Source organism: Parasteatoda tepidariorum, chromosome 4 (genome assembly GCF_043381705.1).
Source record: "Parasteatoda tepidariorum isolate YZ-2023 chromosome 4, CAS_Ptep_4.0, whole genome shotgun sequence".
NCBI classification, from domain to species: Eukaryota; Metazoa; Arthropoda; class Arachnida; order Araneae; family Theridiidae; genus Parasteatoda; species Parasteatoda tepidariorum.
The window spans coordinates 45,917,156-45,937,423 of NC_092207.1; the positions used below are offsets into that span (position 1 = coordinate 45,917,156).

A 20,268-nucleotide genomic window follows, 5' to 3' on the forward strand; every position below is an offset into this window, starting at 1 on the left:
ATTTAGGTTTATTGCTTGATAAAAGCAAGAAAATTAAGCATTACATTTATTATTTTAAAATTGTTTTTCTATGATCAAATACGCTTACTTCTCGTGCAAAATTTCTCGTTAAAATTCTGTTAAATGATAATTACTTTCAAGTTCAATAACCAGTATTTAGAAATATGAAAGCTCAGAAATTTGCTAACAAAAAATAATAATAAACCCAAAGATGAAGGTTAAGTTCTTCATGATACAATTAATTTTATCCTTTAAAAAACATCATTAAGTAATCGAACAAACTTTGTTTTTGATGGACCTTAAGGCAAAATTTTCCTTCCAAACCAAAAACAACAAACATAAATATAAAAACTGTCGAAACAAATAAGACAATTTCAGCCTTCGGCATGATTTGAGATGTTCTTTTAAAATAGATTTTCACTTATTAGATAGAAATTATTTAAATAAATAAAGAGACAAATAACCACGGTGTAAAAAATAAGTTAAACTTAACTTTTCTACGTAAAAGTTATGAATTGCATCAACATAAATAATAATTCTATGCTATGTTAAAGCTGGGTCAACTTACGAAATAATTATTTTTCGTGAATAATATATTATTTTTATAACTGTTGGGAGTTAGTAACAGTTTTTCATGGCTGTTAAGTTATGTTTTGTCCATCTTTAGCCAAGCCAGAGTCATCAATTCTACTTTTATTTTATTTTATAACCAGCGTTGAGCAATCGACCCAATTCTGAGTTTATGACTATCAATGTTCAACTAAGGAGCTTTATAATCTTCACCCTAACCCAAAACACAACGGAACTCCTTCATCAAGTATTTGAAAATACTAGCTTTCGCAGAGGACTTTTTTGAAAGAACTAACCCGCATTTGCATTACTTAGAATGGAAAACTACGAACGACTTCAGCTGTTAGAACAACAAGGGGATTCCTACCCATGATCCGTCTACCACTGAGGATATTTTTCACCAACATTGTGATCGGTGCTCGCCGGGAGCGGAAATCGTTTCAACCAGTCATCGCTGGGATTCGAACCTGGGTCACCTAGGAAGGAGAACGCTCTATTCTCTGAGCCATCTCGGCTCCTTTAATTTTTGAATTGTGAAAAAAGTGCGAAATGTCTAAAAAAAATATCTGAGTTAGGTAAAAACGTAACGCATTTGTAATCTATTTTTGTGTGTTTTTTAAAATGCCGTTCAACTGTTAATTATTTGAGCTTTTTAAATTACTCAAAATGGAAAACTATTCATTGATCTTAATAATTCTCATCTAGTTGGAAAAAAGCTTGATTTTTTAAATTATTAAAATAGTGACTTGGTAAAACGGTTTATAATTTTTAAATACCTAAATATTTTTCCTCTTGTCAATTCTTCTGAATTGGATACCATTTTTAGTTCAAAATTAAAGCTTAGCATGCTTATTTTATTTTTCTCGACGAAAGTATTTCATCATTAACACCTTTATAAGAAGTTCTGCACGAGCTAAAAACACAAAAGCCATACATCTCAAATCTAATGAAGTTATTTTAGTTCAAATTATAAACATAAGCCACACATAATATGTAATTATTTACATCTAGTATTTTAAATCTATGCTATTCGAACATAAGTCTAGAAATCTATTCTCCCCCGATAGCATTTATTTGTAGATTTTTTTGAAAAATAAATAAGGCCACCAATAAACCTCAGAGTTAGAATCCGATTTATTTGTCTTTGAGTTGCTAGTGCAGCGGAAGTTTTGGCTGACGAGTACATTTTCCCACCCGCACTGTGTAAAAACTGACCTCATAGAAGCATATATATTTCACATTCTGGACAGCATTAAAAGGAAAGAGCCAAATAAATAAAGTGTAGGGGGTTAGCTAAAACAAAAACGGTGTGAGAAAGTAAACAACGTTAAGTATGGTGTGAGTTTTTTGCACAGAAGCAGGACTGGTGTTTTTTTGCTTTTCCATCCAAACGGAAAGTGGTGAGTCGGCATTCCATTTCACGAAAACGGAAACAGATCCAGAAATCCAATATGGATTTAAGCAATGAGAAACTCCGCGACGATCGATCATTTACTTTTCAAAGATAGTTTTTTCCCCTCTCTCTACACTTTTGTCGACAAGTTTTCATATGCAGGATTCTGACTAAAAACAATTGTTTCGAATAAAATCCTGTTGTTTTAGAAATATCTTTTTATCTCCGAGCTACGTTTTAGTCATTTGGTTGTTTTCCGGTATTTGTATTTGAGTTTGAAAGTGTTGTTAAAATGTTGGATGTAACACTAAGTAAGGAGAGATAAAATGTTAATTTGCTTTTGAAATAAAATACGACCAACTGATTAAAATTACTGGCTTATATAGATACTGAAAATTCATGAAATATTCTTAGTTATTGACTATACCATTTGTTGCAAAATGCTTCTACCATTTTGATTCCAATGATTCGCCTTCCAATGAGGTTAACAGGGTTCGAATCCCAGCGATGGCTGGTTGATGCGAATTCCGCATCCAGCTTGCACTAACCACAGTGCTGACATAAACAGCTTGTAACAGTAACCGGCTTACTCAGTGCTGATGTATCCTCGGTGGTAGATGGATCATGGGTTAATCGTGGAAGGGTTTCGTTTTTTCCCTTTCTATGTAACTCGAATTCGGGTTAGTTCCATCAAAAAGTCCTCCACAAAGGCAAATTTCTTCCAATACTTGATCCAGGAGTTTCCTTGTCTTCTGGATTGGGTTTAAAATTACAAGGCTACGACGGGGAACATTAGTAGTCGTAAACCCGAAAAATTGGGTCGGCTGTTCAACGACGGTTATAAAATAAAAAAAATGAAATTGCTGTATTCACTTAATTGAGGATTCGAATTTCATCTAAAGCAATAGACTTAATAAAAAAAAATCAATTAACGTGATTGATTTGGAATTACCACTTGAAATAGAAAGGACATGGGTTAATGATTAGCACTATGTCATTTCCAGGTTTCGAACTCGGGAAATCTGCTTGAAAAGCGAGTGCACTAATTTCCACATTAATCAACATTATGATTATTAAAGGTTATCCTTACCATATTTTGGTTATAAAAGGTTTTAAGTTTTGATGAAAAAATGCAGGATATTTTCTGAAATGTGATGAGATGATACACAATTGAAGAAGCAATTTCGTAAAATATTAATTAACAAATATTTTACGAATAATATTCGCTAGAATTAAAAATTATTCGTAAAAATTCGTGTCCCGTTGGAAATCGTGCAATTTTTTTTCAAAAAGTTGACTAATAAAACGAAATTCTGTTCAAAAATAACAGAAACGTCAAAACGAGAGCTCTGTATCTGAGGGTAAAACTTGAGAAGAGATAAAAATCTAATTTGTTTTCACTATTAAATGCTTTCGACCAATAAAAATTACACAACACGCTTAATTTCTTAGAAACGTCAGAGTTGTTTGTCAACTCTGTATTTTAGTAATTAAAAATTAATTAATACAGAATTGAGTTTTGGATACACAGAGAAATAAGTACGGTAATAACTACCAGAATATGGTAAAATTCAACGAGTTTTTTCATCTATGGGAACACCAGAAAGTGCGGTTATTTTTACTGAAGCGTTTCGGTAATGATTCTAGTAAAATTAACAATAAAACATGGTTTTATAATTTTTGATAAGAATTTGGTAAATGGAGATAAATTTGGAAATTTTATCCTGAAACCTTAGAGCATGGCATAAAAGCCATATATTCGGCTAAATTTACATCTCAGTTATGCATTTTTTACTTAATGTTTGGTAGTAAGAGTCTATAATTTTGAAAACTATAATTACCAGTAAACGTTTGCTATATGAACTGAAAAATTACCAAATGAACATTTAAGTTTAGGTTTTATTAACCAAAAATCTGCTTTTTTTCTTTTCTTTTTTTTAAAAAAATTAGAATTATCAGTATCATAGACTACGGTAATTTTTCCATAATTTTTCTGTCAGAGTAGAATTGAACATAATTGTATTTTCCATACCATAGACTCGAACCTCTTTTTCTTCTCTGACTGTTTGGAAGGATGGTGCTTCGGCTGACACTTCGCATCTGTACACTCCTTCCGTATTGAGGTCTGTACGCTGCAGATACACGTGACCCAATGCAGACTGAGCTAGCTGTAAGCAGAGACATGACTTTAATCGAAATTTAAAGGATGAAACAAATAAAATGTATACTAAATTTATGTCATGATTATTAGTGGACCCATAAAGAGTTGTATCTGAATGAAACGAAATTTTGCATACGTAAATACAATTTTGATATAAGAAAGTGTTTACAAGATCAAAACAAATTGATCTTTTATTGCTGAAAAAAATATAAGTGTATGGAGTTTTAAATACCCCGTTCGGCCACCTCTAACGACCACATGACGACAACCTGGTTCCAATCTCGCCCAAATGGACAACAGTGGGTGGGTGTCAATCCTGCCTACCGCAGCATCCTGCTTCAACAGCTTGTGTGGTGGAATGTGGTGACATCGTATACAATACATGATCATCCCTAATACAGATGCATGACCCCATGACAGTCCAGTGGTATGCTTGTGACAGTCTTCAGTCACATGTGTTGCCAGTTATGGCAGTGCTCCAGAGCAACCATTTTTTAACAAGCAATGCTCAGAGCCATCGTGGCTCAGGGGATAGAGCACTCACCTGCCAATGAGGTGATTGTGTTTGAATAACAGCTTGGTCAATACGAGTCCACATCGATGGTTGGTCGATACGAATTCCACACCGACCACAGTGCTGACGTGAAAACATCCCCAGTAGTAGACGGACTATTGGTTAAAATCCCCTTTGCACTAAGATAACCGTTGGATGTTTTCGTAGTTTTCCACTCCATGCAACGCAAATGTGAATTAGTTCTACCGAAAAGTTCTCCACGAAGGCAAATTTCTCTAACTTGATTTATGAGTTCCCTTGTCTTCTGGATTGGGTTCAAAAATACAAGGATACGGAGTTGAACACTGGTAGTCGTAAACTCAAAATTGGGTAGCCAGTTCAATGACCGTTCTAAAATAAAATGAACCAAATAAGGCGCTGTTATTAGACTGATGTTTTTAAGGAAAAGGGGCATTTTTCAGAAAAGTCTAGTCCGGTATTTCTTGCATTGATGTTTTTACAAGGCAAAATGCTGTTGTTAGGTGTTTCTTGACACAAGTTTTATTTTAATAATTATAAAAAAAGTGATAAATAAATAAATTTTAATTCAAAAAGTGATACATTTAGGAGAAAAATTCTCTCATAAAAAATCTTAACTTTCTATAAAAGCCACATATAAATTTCATTATATAACTTTAAAAATAAATAATTATAATTCTTAGCAAATTTTAATTCAATATTTCTCATTTTATAAAATTGTGCAAAAATTTCATTTATTTTCTAATACTCGCCAATAATTCAAAACTTAAATTCACTAATTATTCTGAGCCAAACTAATTTTATCCCACTATTACCTATGATATTTGTCTACTTCAATTAATTTTATTTAATTCAAGAAAACATACTATATAAATTTAAAATAACACATTAGCTTTATGATTATATTATTATTGATTAACTCATATATTAAATTGGCTTCGAGAATAATTTAATTGAAATCATTTGCTTGAGAGATTCATTTTTAGGTTTTTATTTTATGGCGTAGTGAAAATATTCCAGATAGAGGAAATAATTAATTTCCCCATAATGTATTACTTATTGCAACATTTCCTTCTGTTTAGCTAACGAGTGATTAAAAATATATCAACAAACTATATCCTTTTCCTTCTAGAATTGGTGTTGCTGACTAATTATAAGATAATTAATTTCCTGCAGCGCTGTAAATAGTAGAAGTATTGGATAAGTAAATTATAAAAGTTGAATGTGGTAATCCTAAGCTTTCAACTCTTTATGAAAATAAAAGTATTAGAATATTCAGTCCATAAAAAAACCTAATTGAATCATAAAATTTATTTTTTTATAGCAGTTAATTTCTATTTGAATTTTACGAATGGTGAATGGTATTTTTTCTAGTGCTGTAAATATAATATGACATTATAAAAAGACTCAGAAATTTTTTTTCAATTTTTGTTACATAAAGATATTTAAGTAAAAAGATTGTTTTAAAATTAGCTTGGTCCATATACGGTTTCAATGTATTTATATGAACTAAATAAGATTGTAATTTTCAATTATATAATTATCATTTACGTCATTTAATTAATAAAACAGTATTTTTATAAATTAAACCTATATTTAAGTACAGTATGCAAAAATTAGTAAATGAACATAAAAGTTATGAGTATATTTTATTACCAGTTTTATTATAAAATTCTTTTAAATGCAAACACAAAAGCTTAAACTTATTTAGGATAATCACAGGAAACTTCGTTTCTGAAATTCAATTATAACTAATCAATATTTTTAGTTGAAAATCTCATTATACAGGGTGATTCTAAAGAGATGAGCAAAATTTTAGGAAGTGATAGTACACATCCAAGAAAAAATTTTTTATCAAAGAATGCATGGTCGAAAACAAAACGCAAAGGTGCTGGCGCATTTGGAAAGTTGTTTGATGCAAACGTGAAAGCTCCATTCCTGTTGCGAGTTACATGTTATGGGACGAAGAAGTGCTCGTATGCAGATTTTTCGTCACGATTCATACATAAAAGCTGCTGATTCGAGTGCTATTATGTCAAAAAATATTGAAGAAAAAATTGGCTTTTTGTGGAGACAGCTGAAGGCTCCTATGTATGAGACTCCCATTGAATCTGCAGAAGAACTTGTCGCCAAGCTTTCGGCCGCTGCAGGGATAGTTCGTGATATGCCTGGTGTGTTCGCCTATCTTTTCTTCGCCGTTGTAATGCGTGCATAGTCGCTGCCGGTCACTGTTTTGAACACTTATTGTAATCACATACCATTAAATTTGCTTTTATAACTTAACTTCATCGTTCTTTGTGTGTTTTTGCCTCATATAAAAACATAAACTTTGGCGCTCTCTAGCGGTTTTGCGTTTTGTTTTCGACTATGCATTCTTCGATAAAAATTGTTTGCTTGGGTGTGTACTATCACTTCCTAAAATTTTGGCTATTTTTTTAGAATCACCCAGTATGTAAAATAGATAAGTATCGGAAGTTTTTTTTCCCAACAATCACAATTTATAGAAATTTATTACATGGGATAAGACTCACGGAACCAGAACAAGGCAACTCAGCGTGAATAGAGCACGAATAAAGATACAGAGATGGACAAATTTGTTCTTTATTCACGTTGAATAAAGCACAAATTTGTTCATCTCTGTCCAAAGCACAAATTTGTCCATCACTGTCCAAAGCACAAATTTGTCCATCTCTGTCCATTTGTCAACAGAATAAGCACAAATTTGTCCAATTCTGTATCTTTATCTGTGCTTTATTCACGTTGTTTTGCTTTATTCATACGTGACACAACAAAGTACACACTATCCCCATTTGCACTAAAACTGTTCAGAAAAACTACAAAAGATATTTTTGATCTCAGTTTCAGCATGCCGGTGTAAAAATAACTCTTAAAAAATTTCCTTTTTTTACCCAATAGATTTTGAATGGTTTCGCTCTACTGGAGCGTCTAAAAGTTGTTCGGCATTATTTGCATTAAGATCTTTGAGAAAGGAAAGAAGAATAACAAAATAAAGCAAAATCAGCCATTTGTAATGCCTCTCAAATTATTTGGAAGTTCGCAAAACAATTCTTAAATAGAAATATCTTTGAATTCTGACCATAAGGAACCATTTTTGATAAGAAATCATGAATTCTTTTTATTTTACACATTGAAACTTTTTAGTGCAAAAAAACCGAGTAAACTAGGGAAATTTAGTTATCTTATTATTAATATTTAGACTATGAGTTCTATTATAATTTAATTAATTAATTATATTATTAATGAACTAATTAGTCCTATTGATTTTTAGATTATTAATCCTTTTATTATTTAATTAATTACTCCGATTTGTTTTTGCAGTATCAATACTATTATTTAATGATTAAGACCTATCAGTTTTAAGATTGTGGATCACATTGTTATTTAACTGGTCATTAATATTGATATTTAGATAATCAATCCTTTTATTATTTAATAAACCTATCTTATTACTTTTTAGATTATATTGCTGGTTTTAATTGACTTCATAAATCATATTATTAATTTTGATTATCAATTCTATTATTACTTAGTTTATCAATCCTATTGTTACTTATAAATTCTATTATTATTATATATCCTATTATTATTTAGATTATCATTCCTATCACAGATAACTCAATCCTAGGTGATAGATAACTCTTTTTATTATTTATGAAGTTCTTATTTTACAGATAATAGGAGGCTTTTTTTTACCAACATTGCGAATGCTTCACCAACAATTTCGTTTCCTGATAATAAGCGAATTGTTACATCAAAATTAGAAGATTTTCACAAATATTACACTAAATTGTATTAATTTCTAATAAATTGTTACAATTACGAAATTAAATTAGTATGTTATGTTAAATTAGTAATGAAATGAAATTAAATTAAATTATGAAATATAAATTAGAAGATTCTGAAATGTTTCATTGCCTCAAAGCAAAGGACCCATCACAAATCTTACGAAAATTAATTCTCTGCCAAATTTGCTGAAAACTTAATAGGCTGTAGCTCAAAAAATTGATAGTTTCCGATAAAAATTGTTAGTCTCCAACATACGAATTGTCAAACATAAGTAATGATTTTCAGTTCTCTAATACCATCATGTCAGTAGCATTTACCATTGTGCACCACGTGAAAGTTTTCAGATCGGTTTTTGCACATGTTATAGTCCTTAAAAGAGCTGATGGTTTAAACAAAAAAAAAATACTTGGATGTTTACAATTATGTATACTTACGAATAACCATAAATATTCCTTTATTTGAATATTATGTACATTTTGTTGAAGAGATCGTTTCGCAGCATCATAGATACATTCTATCAACTTTGTAGATGGATGCTTGAAGTTATCGCTATACAGTGCATATCTTAAAAACTATATAACACTCACAATGTGTCCGCAAATACCCAATGTTCAATATTGCTCACAAGTGCTCTTCAACCATCTCTCAACACAATGATATCTCTTATGTTTGAGGCATCGTATATCGGAAACTATCAAGTTTTGGACGTTGTGTCAACTATTACTGAAAACTATTATTTCAAAACTTTTGCTCACAATGTTTCGAACTGCAACATATTAAACTTTCAGCCAATTTGACCGCGAATTAACTTTAACTTCTATAAGATTTCTGTGTTGTCTTTTTACCATATTCTGTAAGATTTGACCATACCTTTTTTCTCAGTGAATAATTTCTATCGCATTTTTTAATAAAAAAAAATAATAAAAGATCTCTACAAGCAAGAGGAAGCCCGTAAAAAATGTACTCAAATATTTTGCTTTGTGTTCACTCAACAAATGATGAACACTAATTGAAACAGAAAGTTGAACAATATATCAGAAAGTTGAACACCAATAAACGAAACCTATTAAAGAAATTAAAGCTCAATATGACTTGTTTGTATCATACTTTTTTTTCTCAGTGAATAATTCGAATCACATTCCTTAGTATAAAAGATTAGAAGATGTCTGCGAAGACAAGAGGAAGCACTAAGCTGACCATAAAAATTGTAAGCAAGTATTTTGATTTGTGCTCACTCAACAGATAATGACCACTTATTGAATGCTGAAAGATGAACACTAATAAACGAATTTAATTCAAGAAAGTAAAACACAATTTCATGTCTAAAACTGCGTAACTACAAGCTTTCCTTTCTACTTTGTACCTTAGTTCAATATGCACAAGTTTTCTCTTTATTTTGTAGTATTGTCAATTTTTTTGTATTAAGGTGTCAATTTCTTATTTCACATTTAATTTCATTTTTATTTTATACGTCTTTTCATTTTTTTACATGTAATTTCATTTTATATCAATTTATTTGATATGTCATTTCATTTTTATTTCATAAATCATTTCATAGGTCACATAATATTTTTATTTCATAAATCAATTTCATGATTACTTGTGAATATTGTATCTATTTCATCTTTATTTTGTTGCTAAATTTACTTGAGTAAGCTTTGTTGTGACAATTTGTTTTATTCAAAGCGTTTTTTTGATTCTTGAAAATTCGTTTTTAGTATTCATACTTTTTTAAATTTTCAATTCCCTATTTGTTTTGGAAAAACAATGCAATCAATCAATGAATGACATAAAATTTTGAGTTATAAAATATGATAAACGTTTCAATTACGTTTTTTAAAGAAATATAATGCACTTTATTAACATTGTTTAACAGAGTTAGTGAAAATTCTAAGAAAATTCTCGAGTTCCTTGTTAAAGTATCTTGTTTCGACATTTTTTAAAAATATTAATATAATATTTAAAAAAAACAAGTTTATTTGTTTTATGATGTGTAAAAACTTGCATAAAAAAGTATAACTATTATTATTTTACTTCTATATGGCCATTTTTAAGTAAAAATTAGGATTTTCTTTGCATATAAGATAGACACTATAAAAAGTTTATAAAACACAATTAATGAACTTTTTGAAATATAGTGGAACATTTTGAAAATAAAGTGAAAATACAGAATTTTTATATTATACCAATATTAATCAATTAATATTTGTTCCACTAGTTTACCACATTTGCCTCTTAAAATTTAATTGAGTCCATTTGTAAGCAAATATTTCATATCTAATCTTGATAGTCTTTATGATAAAACTAGTTCATTTAAATTTGGCTAAAGTCATTGTTTAATTGTTATTAAGCATATTGCATATTTATTTTTTCTTAGTTGCACAATTTCTTACAAGTTGCGAAATTTACGTTTTGCGGTATTCATAATGAAATAACCTAATACTCTATAAACAGCTTTCATACAATGATATAACATACTCAAACATCATAGACATGATATATGCCCCTTAATATAATGCAAAGGCCAAACATTATGTACTCCTTAATGCACAATGTCAGCTAGAATATATCATTTTACAAATTCAATTTCAAATGGATTATTGTAGCCGGATAGCTGTCGCCTTTGACTAGCATGCAGATAGACTTCAAATTTAAGGTGCTAAAGTCTACCAGTTGCCCCCGTATCAAAGTGCTCAAAGTAATTATTATTTCTCGAGTTATTAGATTCAAATGCATTTGAAGCAATAAAATCAACTTTCCTTCAACTTGAAACTTTTTAAGCCAAACTTATTTGTAATAATTTTCCAATCGATTTCATTTCATTAATCACATTTTGGCCCAATTTATATTTCATGTTTGTATTTACTTTCATGGAACTTTGCACTGTCTAACTGCAACCGGCACTTTTATTCATTTATGACGCACCCTCAACTCAATAGTTTGGGAAGAAGGCTGTTGATGATATATTGATGCACGCGCACCTGGAAAGAAGTTGGTTGTGTTATGATATCGCTTTAAATTTTTTTTGAATTTTGTATATTTCAATTGTTCTTTGTATTTTGTGATTTCAAATTCTGACTGAATTTGTCGGATTCAGTCAGTGGTTACATGGCCTATAATAGTATGTTTGAGTTTATAACTGAAGGAAGGTTATTTTACAGTTTTACTGATTTTCTTCACATTCCGAAAATCCAGATATCATGCGAATATAAAAGATACGTTTGGAACATAGATTAACAGTTTTAACTTTTAATTTTATACCTCTATTCTACTCTATATAGTAAAACGGAATGTTTTGAAGCAATTTGAACTGCACTTTTAATTAATTTGGAGCAATTTAAAACTGCAATTTCCTTCAAGTGTAAAGCAGTTTAAGGGAGAGAGGACATATAGCTTTATATTTTGAAATTTGCTCGGAGCAGTACTTCTTTTCAGCTTTGAAATGTAACTAGAAATCAAATTTTTCTTGAATAAGCCGTAAACAAATTAGAAATGATGGAATATTTATGAAAATGACCGACTTTCTAGATCTTCGACTAGTAAAACATATTTCTAGCAAATTTTTTAAGCAAGTTTAGTTGAAATTTTTAAAATCCTCATTTAGAGCTGGCTTCAGCAGAATTGATGAAACAGTTTTAAGTACATTTTTTCTCATCAAGAATAAATTGAATCAGTTGGATTGCCACCAATAACATCACTGAATGATTCTTTTTTAATTTAGATAACAGATAAGTTTTTTCCACAGACATTTGGTTTGAAACCGTTATTGTTGAACAATAACGATGCTTTAATAACGCTATAGTAACGGTGCAAAAATGGTAATTTTTATAACTTTTGCTTTGAAAGTAAAAGTTATAAAGAAAATCCATTTGTGTGGAATGTTTATGAAAAGTTAAAATTTAAAGATTTTAAATGTAATTTTAATTGTAAATGTAAATGTAATGAAATGTAATTTTAAAGCAATATAATGTTTTGAATATTAAATTTTAATTTAATGTCTTGTGAACAAATTGCTAAAGATATATGATTATTCATTATAAGTTTTAATTTGGAAGAGTGCCAAAAGCTTGCAACGTTTTCAGTCAAGTTCATTTCTGAGCAAAATGTAGTGTTTAAAATGAATGCAATAGTGATTGCTTTTAAATAAAAAAGAAAATGAATAACAGTGATCCACTTTTTTATAAAAAAAACAAAACAAAAACCAACTTACTTAAAAACTCGAAATATACTTCGAATCTTTTCATTTACAAGTGAATATTTTCAAACCATATATCTCATATATCCAAATAGTTTTTTTAGTAAAAAATTCCTTTTTAAGACTTAAAAAACTTGATTTCTGTAATGATTCTTAAGATTATAACAACTATTCTTTTTGTAACTTACAAGTCACAATTAAAAAAATTTTTTTAAAGAGCTATGCTTTTGGAAAAGTTTATTTTATTTTGCTTTTTCTCTATTTCTTCTAGCCTGAAAATTATAAGTTTAGGTTCCTATATTTCTTCGAGTGAATAACTAGCCACGGTGTTACATAAGTATATATATTCAAAAATGTAACTTGGTTTTATTATACTGTGCTAAAATTAAAAATAAAAAATTCTGAAAAGTGATATTTTATTTTGTACATCAGAAAACATGAAATTTTTACATAATTCAGCATTCAATCATAATGATGTGACTTTTTAATATGAATTTAATGTCACTTTTTAATATTTATTACAATCTTCTATTTATGAGTGAAATCATGATGCTTAAAGATAAATACTCGCTTTAGGGTGGTCTGATATACACCAAGTTTAACTTTCTCTACTCCAAGTTCTACTTTTTATTATGACACTTCCATTGTCAAATTTTGTAGTGGATGTTCAATGCAGTCAGATATACACTGTACTAATATAAACATTTATTTGAAGATTTTTTTTTCTCTTATGATGCATTTTGTGTGATCCTTAACTCTAGTTTATGAGTATGTATTAACTTCAAAGGAAATTATATTACTCAATTTTTTTCACCAGCAAGGCAATTAAATAAAGTAATTCATAAATTAAGCAGAACCTAACGTTATTAGCATAAGCGTGCCTCCCATTTACTGTAAACTGAATACGGATTGTTGTAACCATTTCAAGGAGGTTGCATATCTATTTAATCGGAGATAAAATGCAATAAGCTGGCGACCGAAGTTGCTTAAATCAATCCTGGCACAATTTTGACACGCACATTTTGACATTTTCATGATCAGTGAAAATAGCGTGATACTCAAAAAATGTTTTGCACCGAATTGAAGTTCTTATTTTTTGGGAAAATTTATTTTAGACCAAAAATATCCATTATTCGCATAAATAGTACAAAACTTTCGATTGAATTTACTTTTATTGGTCAGGAAGCTTGATTGATTGTATTCCATTTGTTTTCAAATCTATTCTAATTTATTACACAGCAGAGAGCTATCATCTGATTTTCTGAGGTTTTTCTGTTATATAAAACCGATAAAATATCATATAATTGTTTTAATGTTTCCATTAAAGCTTTTTTCAATGAACTTGTTTTGCGGTTTAATGGTTAAAAAATTATTCCTTCGTTATAAAGTAAACTTTTCTTAGATTTGAATCATAATGCAAATAAAAAGGTAAATTCAAAATACTGAGATATTTATGTTAGAAATTTGTATTTTTCTCATTGTATTGGATACAAAAAGTAAAATGCATGGTGAATAGTCAGCAAAATCAAGTAAAATAATCTTAAAAATACACTCTATAACAAAAAAATCGACGCACCAGGAAGGAGTTGTCCGATTGAAACAAAAATTAGTCGATAGGAAGACAATATACAGAATAGTAAATGATTAAAATTTCAGAACAATTGAATAATTTATTGCAGAGTTACAGTAACAAGTTCAATAAGGTGTTGACCCGCCTCTAGCCTGGATACAAGCTGCCACACGGCGTGGCATAGACCGATAAAGCTCCCGGATGGTCTCTTGCGGTATTTCCTGCCAAATTCGATCCAATTGTCGAACGAGGTCATCAACATTCCGTGCCAGATGCAATCGCCTTCCCATCATATCCCAGACATGCTCTATGGGAGAGAGATCTGGTGATCTGGTAGGCCAAGGAAGAGTTTGACAAGCTTGCAGACAGTTCATAGCAACAGGTGCCATATGTGGTCTGGCATTGTCCTGCTGAGAAACCAACCCAGGGCTCTGCAAAAGGAACGGTAGCAAAACAGGTCTTAGGATGTCGTCGACGTACCGCTGTGCAGTAAGTGTACCTCTAATGACGACCAAAGGGGTCCGGCTGTCAAAGGAAATGGCACCCCAGACCATAATGCCTTGTTGAGGGCCGGTGTGGCGTGCAATAGTGAAGGCAGGATCCCCCCTCTGCCCTGTGCGTCTCCAAACACGTCTTCGATGATCGTCAGGACACAGTTGGAAGCGGGATTCGTCGCTAAAGACTATACGTCCCCAGTCGGCATCATTCCAGCCATATCTGTTCAAAACATTCATGCATACGAAATTTCAAAGCAATCGGATGATTGCTTCTTCGTGCGTCGATTTTTTTGTTATAGAGTGTAGGTTCTCAGGTTTCTGAGATACGCGCAATACAAATTTACAATTTTCTGAAGAGAAATAGCATTGCTAGGACCTGAAACAACGGGTATGGTATTGAGAAAAATAAATAAGAGAGAAAAAAACACTGATAATACTTTCAAACTGTACGACATAAAATGTATGATTATTTCTACCGATCAGGTATTGAGACAGGATATTGAGAAATAATACTTAAACTAACAAAAACATTTATTCAAAAATGTTAAAAAACAAAATGTTTTGTCTTGTAACCGAATTAATTTTTTCGTTTTCACTCTTGCTCTTAAAATTCTAAAAAAAAGCGTTTTATCAACTTCAACAACATTAATTAAGTTAACTACTAGATCAAACATGGTCTCGAGATAAAATTTAAAAAAAATAAAAGAAACGGAAAATTAATTCCATATTATTAATATTTTTTTCATGATCTCGCAATCCCCAAGTTAATTTAAATTTTCTTGAATATTTAAGGAATGAAAAAGAACTTCCGCTACATGAGATTAAGAACTTATAAAAATAATTAAAAATCAAAAATTAAAAATGTGTCATCCAATCCATAAACGTTAATGAGAAAGATCAAGAATTGAAACAATGTATTCTGCTTAAAATCTGACAAAACCTAAAAAAAAAAAAAAAAGAATTAGGGACTAGAAATTCATTTTTCAATTTTTTTTAACATTTAAAGCGGTTTATTAAAAATGTGTTAGAACACAGTAAATCAAGATAAATGAAAAAGATTTGGTCTGACGGCAAGATAATCTTTCTTAACTGATTTCGACGACGTAAAGGAAAAAAAAAAATCAAAATTTATCACAGTTCGGAGTGCATGAGAATAAAAAATGATAGCTCACTTTAAACGAGCCATTTCATATTTAAGTATGCTAAAAACATATTTTTCCATGGTGATTAACATCTGCCAAGAGATCCTAAATTCGATAAATTATTCTGCTTTTTATTTGCATATTATAAACAGGAAGTTACTCAAAGTCGCGAGTAAAAGATATAGGAAGGAAATTAATGCAATTTGGGTTGAAACTATGGCAAACGCTACCTGCCTCTTTGTTTATTTTAACACATTTACGTATAATTTTCATTGTATGTTGAAAATTCATTTAGACATAAATACACTTTCACACGTTAAGCAATTGCTAATAGGGAAAAAATGCTTACATATAAGTGTGTGAGAAAAGTGTGCAGGTAGCGAGGATAAGACAATGAGCATGTCTATTTCCAAAGAAGTGAATTAGTTTTCTAGACTGAAGTGATCACTCTGTTGTGAATGTTTAAGCAGTTGAATGATAGTATCACAACGCATCCTTCCTACTGTCTAGCAATCACGAGATGAGCCCCTATTCTCACCGGCAGCAAACTCGCTGTCTTTCAATTGGATTTTACGTTTGGCAGGTCGCAAAAACCCTATTAGCGATGAATGTTTCATGTGACATTGTTATTCCAAAAAAACACTTTAGGTTACCGTTCAGCTTTTGGTTTCATGACGCGTTCATTACGAGCTTAATAATCTCCCTCTACTTTAATGTTTTATAATAAGATCTCTCATAATTTTGTGACATTTATTTTGTTACGATTATGGCTATACGAAAAACTGGCATAAGTGATATTAAAATCAAAGTATTTTAGATGCCAGATTTTTTAAGTAACATTAATGGATAAATTTGGAAGCTCAATACAATGAATAAATTAGTAGTTTTGATCATACTTTTCTGTGTCGTTTTTATTGTGTTTATTAGCATATTCATAGTATGTAGTATTTATATAGTTTTTTTTTTGTTGAAATATTATTGAAACTTATCGCTTAATTTGTTTGATTTTTTTTACTAATTATAGAGTAACATATAATCAGTTTTAAGTATGATAAATAGAAGCAACGTTTGTCATTTAAATGATGATTTGGATTATTTAAAATAACTCTCTTCAATAATAATTCTTAGATAATTTTTAATCACTCAAGTGACATTATAGAGACCTCTTTTCCTAACATATAAACTCAATTAGTGATGAAAATTAAATTTTATTTAATTTTCATCACTAGTTGATGCAAACTGAAATTTCAAGTAATAAATCTTATTACTTGAAATTGCAGTTAACATTAAAAATTGTAATCGATAAATAGTTAAAAACAAAATAATTTTTCATATTAACTTTGAGGAAAAGCGTAGGAAGTTTGATTTACGTGGGAATGTATTTTATATGTTTTATTGCGAGGAATTATTAAAATGCGAATATTAACAAAGTGGGCGAAACAAAATTTCAAAATTGTCTATTATTTAACAGGTATTAATAAAAGTATTGGAAATTTGTACACACAAGAACTAAGAAAAAAAGCAAACATTCTTCTAGGAGAGAAAAAGAAAGTTATAAAGTAATAAAATAACTATAGAATGAATGCGTTTCTTGCATTAATGATATGAGGATATATAATAATTTATCTATGATAATATGTATATAATAATATGAGGAACGTAAAATTTTATTCTATAATGATAATAAGAAAAATTTGGGTGTCTGTGTCTCTCTGATAACAGCAAAACCATTTGTTCAAGTATTCTGAAATTCGGGCAGTTCCTGCAAGTAGAAATTTCTGTTCCCGAACTTAAAAATCTCAATCTATTCTATTAGTCTGTTCCAGAAAGTGAACGTTTGCCTAGATTTTATTGCTCGGTGCATTGACGTAAATTAAATCGTACAGAATTTTCAATTTTTCTTCTTTTCAATTATTATAAAACATTATCAGTAATAATCGTTAGCTTAATGTTCTGTTACATCAAATATGATTCATAAATTAAATTACACTGCATTTTCAATTTTTCTTACTCTCAATTGTTTAAAAAATATCAGCAATGATTGCTAGCTTATTGCTCAAATATATCAAAAATGTAGTTTATAACACATTCTATAAATTCTTTTAAATTTCTTATGGCAGCTAAGGTTCTAGGTAAAACATGAATTACACGTGAAGTCTACGTCACCAAATTAGTATTCCTAATTTTATGTTGATGATCTGTTAATCTAATATACCGTGTGAATAATACGTGTTTATTTTGCTAATAGTTACTCTTTTACACAAGTTACCATTTTAACAGTTATGCTTCTTTTGCTAATAGTTACGCTTTTTTCACGCTTTTCAATTAAATTAAGTAATCTAAAAACAACGATACTTGAAATAAAAAGTTAAGTTGTGTATGAAGAACATAATTAATGGAGAAAATTGCTTAATTGTGGTAAATTTTGACAATCTTGATTTGTTCTTGATTGATAACACTTGTTTTAGTTCCAAATGATACTGAGTACACTGAGAAAAAAGTATGGTAACAACTTCAAGAATACAGTAAAATGCACCATGTTTCTGGCTCTAGGAAAACACTAAAATTTTGGTAATTTTTACCGAAGTTCTTTGATAATGATTTTGGTAAAATTATCAATAAAATGTATTTTCTTTAGCAATATATATGTTTTTTTTTACCATGAGGTAAAATTGATTTAGCCAAATTTTACCGTGAGGTAAAATTTGGTAATTTTATCATGATTCTATTTATTCTATTAAATTTACTTTTCAGTTTCGTAATTATTACCACACCTGTTATTACTTGTTGGAAGTCAATGAACAAAAATCAATGAATTCGAATTTAATTGAACAATACTAATTTTTTTCCCTTTTCTTTAAAGAAATTAAACGAAAACACAGGTTTTAAAATAAAAAAAACTAAAGTAGGCAAGTTATTACTCTCCAGTTTTAATGTATTTTTTTTGTGGTAAATTGTTACCCCGAGAAAGATCTAAAACTATAATTATGAAAACCAGAAGTTTCGGTGAATTGTTGCCATACGAACGGAAAAAAATACCAACTGAATCGCTTAAATGCTGTACATTTGTTTTTATTAACCAGAATTATGTTTCGTTTTTTATTTATTATTATTAGAAATGTCATTACCAAACAGAACGGTAATTTTACTAGAGTTTTTTCTCTGCGTATAGCCACATCTAATTTTGATGAGTTGAATTTTTAGAACTGTGTTTTGCTGAATCTAATAACATTAATTCAATGGGAAAACTCACAAATAATAATGATTAAAAAATAAAATGAAAGACTGGAATTACTTTGGCTTCATTAATTGCGTCGGTACACGATTTTCAGTTTTGTGCGTGATTTCGTATTGTTGTTTAATACTGATTTATTAATTATTTACTTTTTTTGAAATCAGTTCGAGAAAATGGTTAGTCAGCTAGTTATTTATAAAACTTTTAGACTCACACTTAGGATTTAATCTGAATTAATTTATTCAATGATTCCACACTTAGGATTTAATCTGAATTAATTTATCCAATGATTCCAATTATATCCTATACACACATATTTATTTCTTGCAATAAAATAATTCAGCAGTTTTAAATCGAGATTTGGGTTTTTAATGTTTGAGTTATATCGTTTCAAATCTAAAGTAGTGACATAATTAATTATGTCACCAGATTATGTGACAATATTAATTATTTACTTTTTTTTAAAAATCCGATTGCGAAAATGGTAATTAGCTAGTTATTTATAAGACTTTCAGACTCACACCTAGTATTTAATCTGAATTAATTTATCCAAATATTCCAATCATATCCCATACACACATATTTAGTTCTAGCAATAAAATAATTAAGCAGTTTTAAATCGAGATTAAGGTTTTTACTGTTTAAGTTATATCGTTCCAAATCTAAGGTAGCGACATAATTAATTATGTCACTATATTATGTGACAATATTAATTATTTACTTTTTTTAAAATCTGTTCGAGAAAATGGTAGTCAGCTGGTTATTTATAAAACTTTTAGACTCACTCTTAGGATTTAATCTGAATTGATTTATCCAATGATTCCAATTATATCCTACGCACACATATTTATTTTTAGCAATAAAATAATTAAGTAGTTTTAAATCGAGATTAGGCTTTTTACTGCTTGAGTTATATTTTTCCAAATCTAAGGGGATGACATAATGGTTATGTTTCATGAATTTCGACGAAAAAGAAACCACGTTACCATTACTTCTCTTTAATTTAAAAAAATTTCATGATTTTATTTTTTTGTTCTGTATGAAAAATCTAAATGATTTCATTAATTAACTGAGTTTTACTTTTTTCCAAACAAAGTCATATCGACTTTCCCTTTCTCAGTAATTCCGACCAAGCGTCTTGATTAGATTTTTTTTTGCAATTTGTT

At 29.6% G+C, this 20,268-nt stretch overlaps 1 protein-coding gene across 1 annotated transcript in view; it reads right to left on the reverse strand.

Moving 5' to 3' along the window:
* LOC107440209 (uncharacterized) overlaps window positions 1-20,268 on the reverse strand; it is a 285,398-nt gene that overhangs the window by 42,013 nt on the left and 223,117 nt on the right. The window contains exon 3 of the mRNA XM_043040441.2: window positions 3,996-4,131. Within this exon, the coding sequence (XP_042896375.1) occupies window positions 3,996-4,131 (136 nt within the window). The remainder of the gene's footprint in view (window positions 1-3,995; window positions 4,132-20,268) is intronic.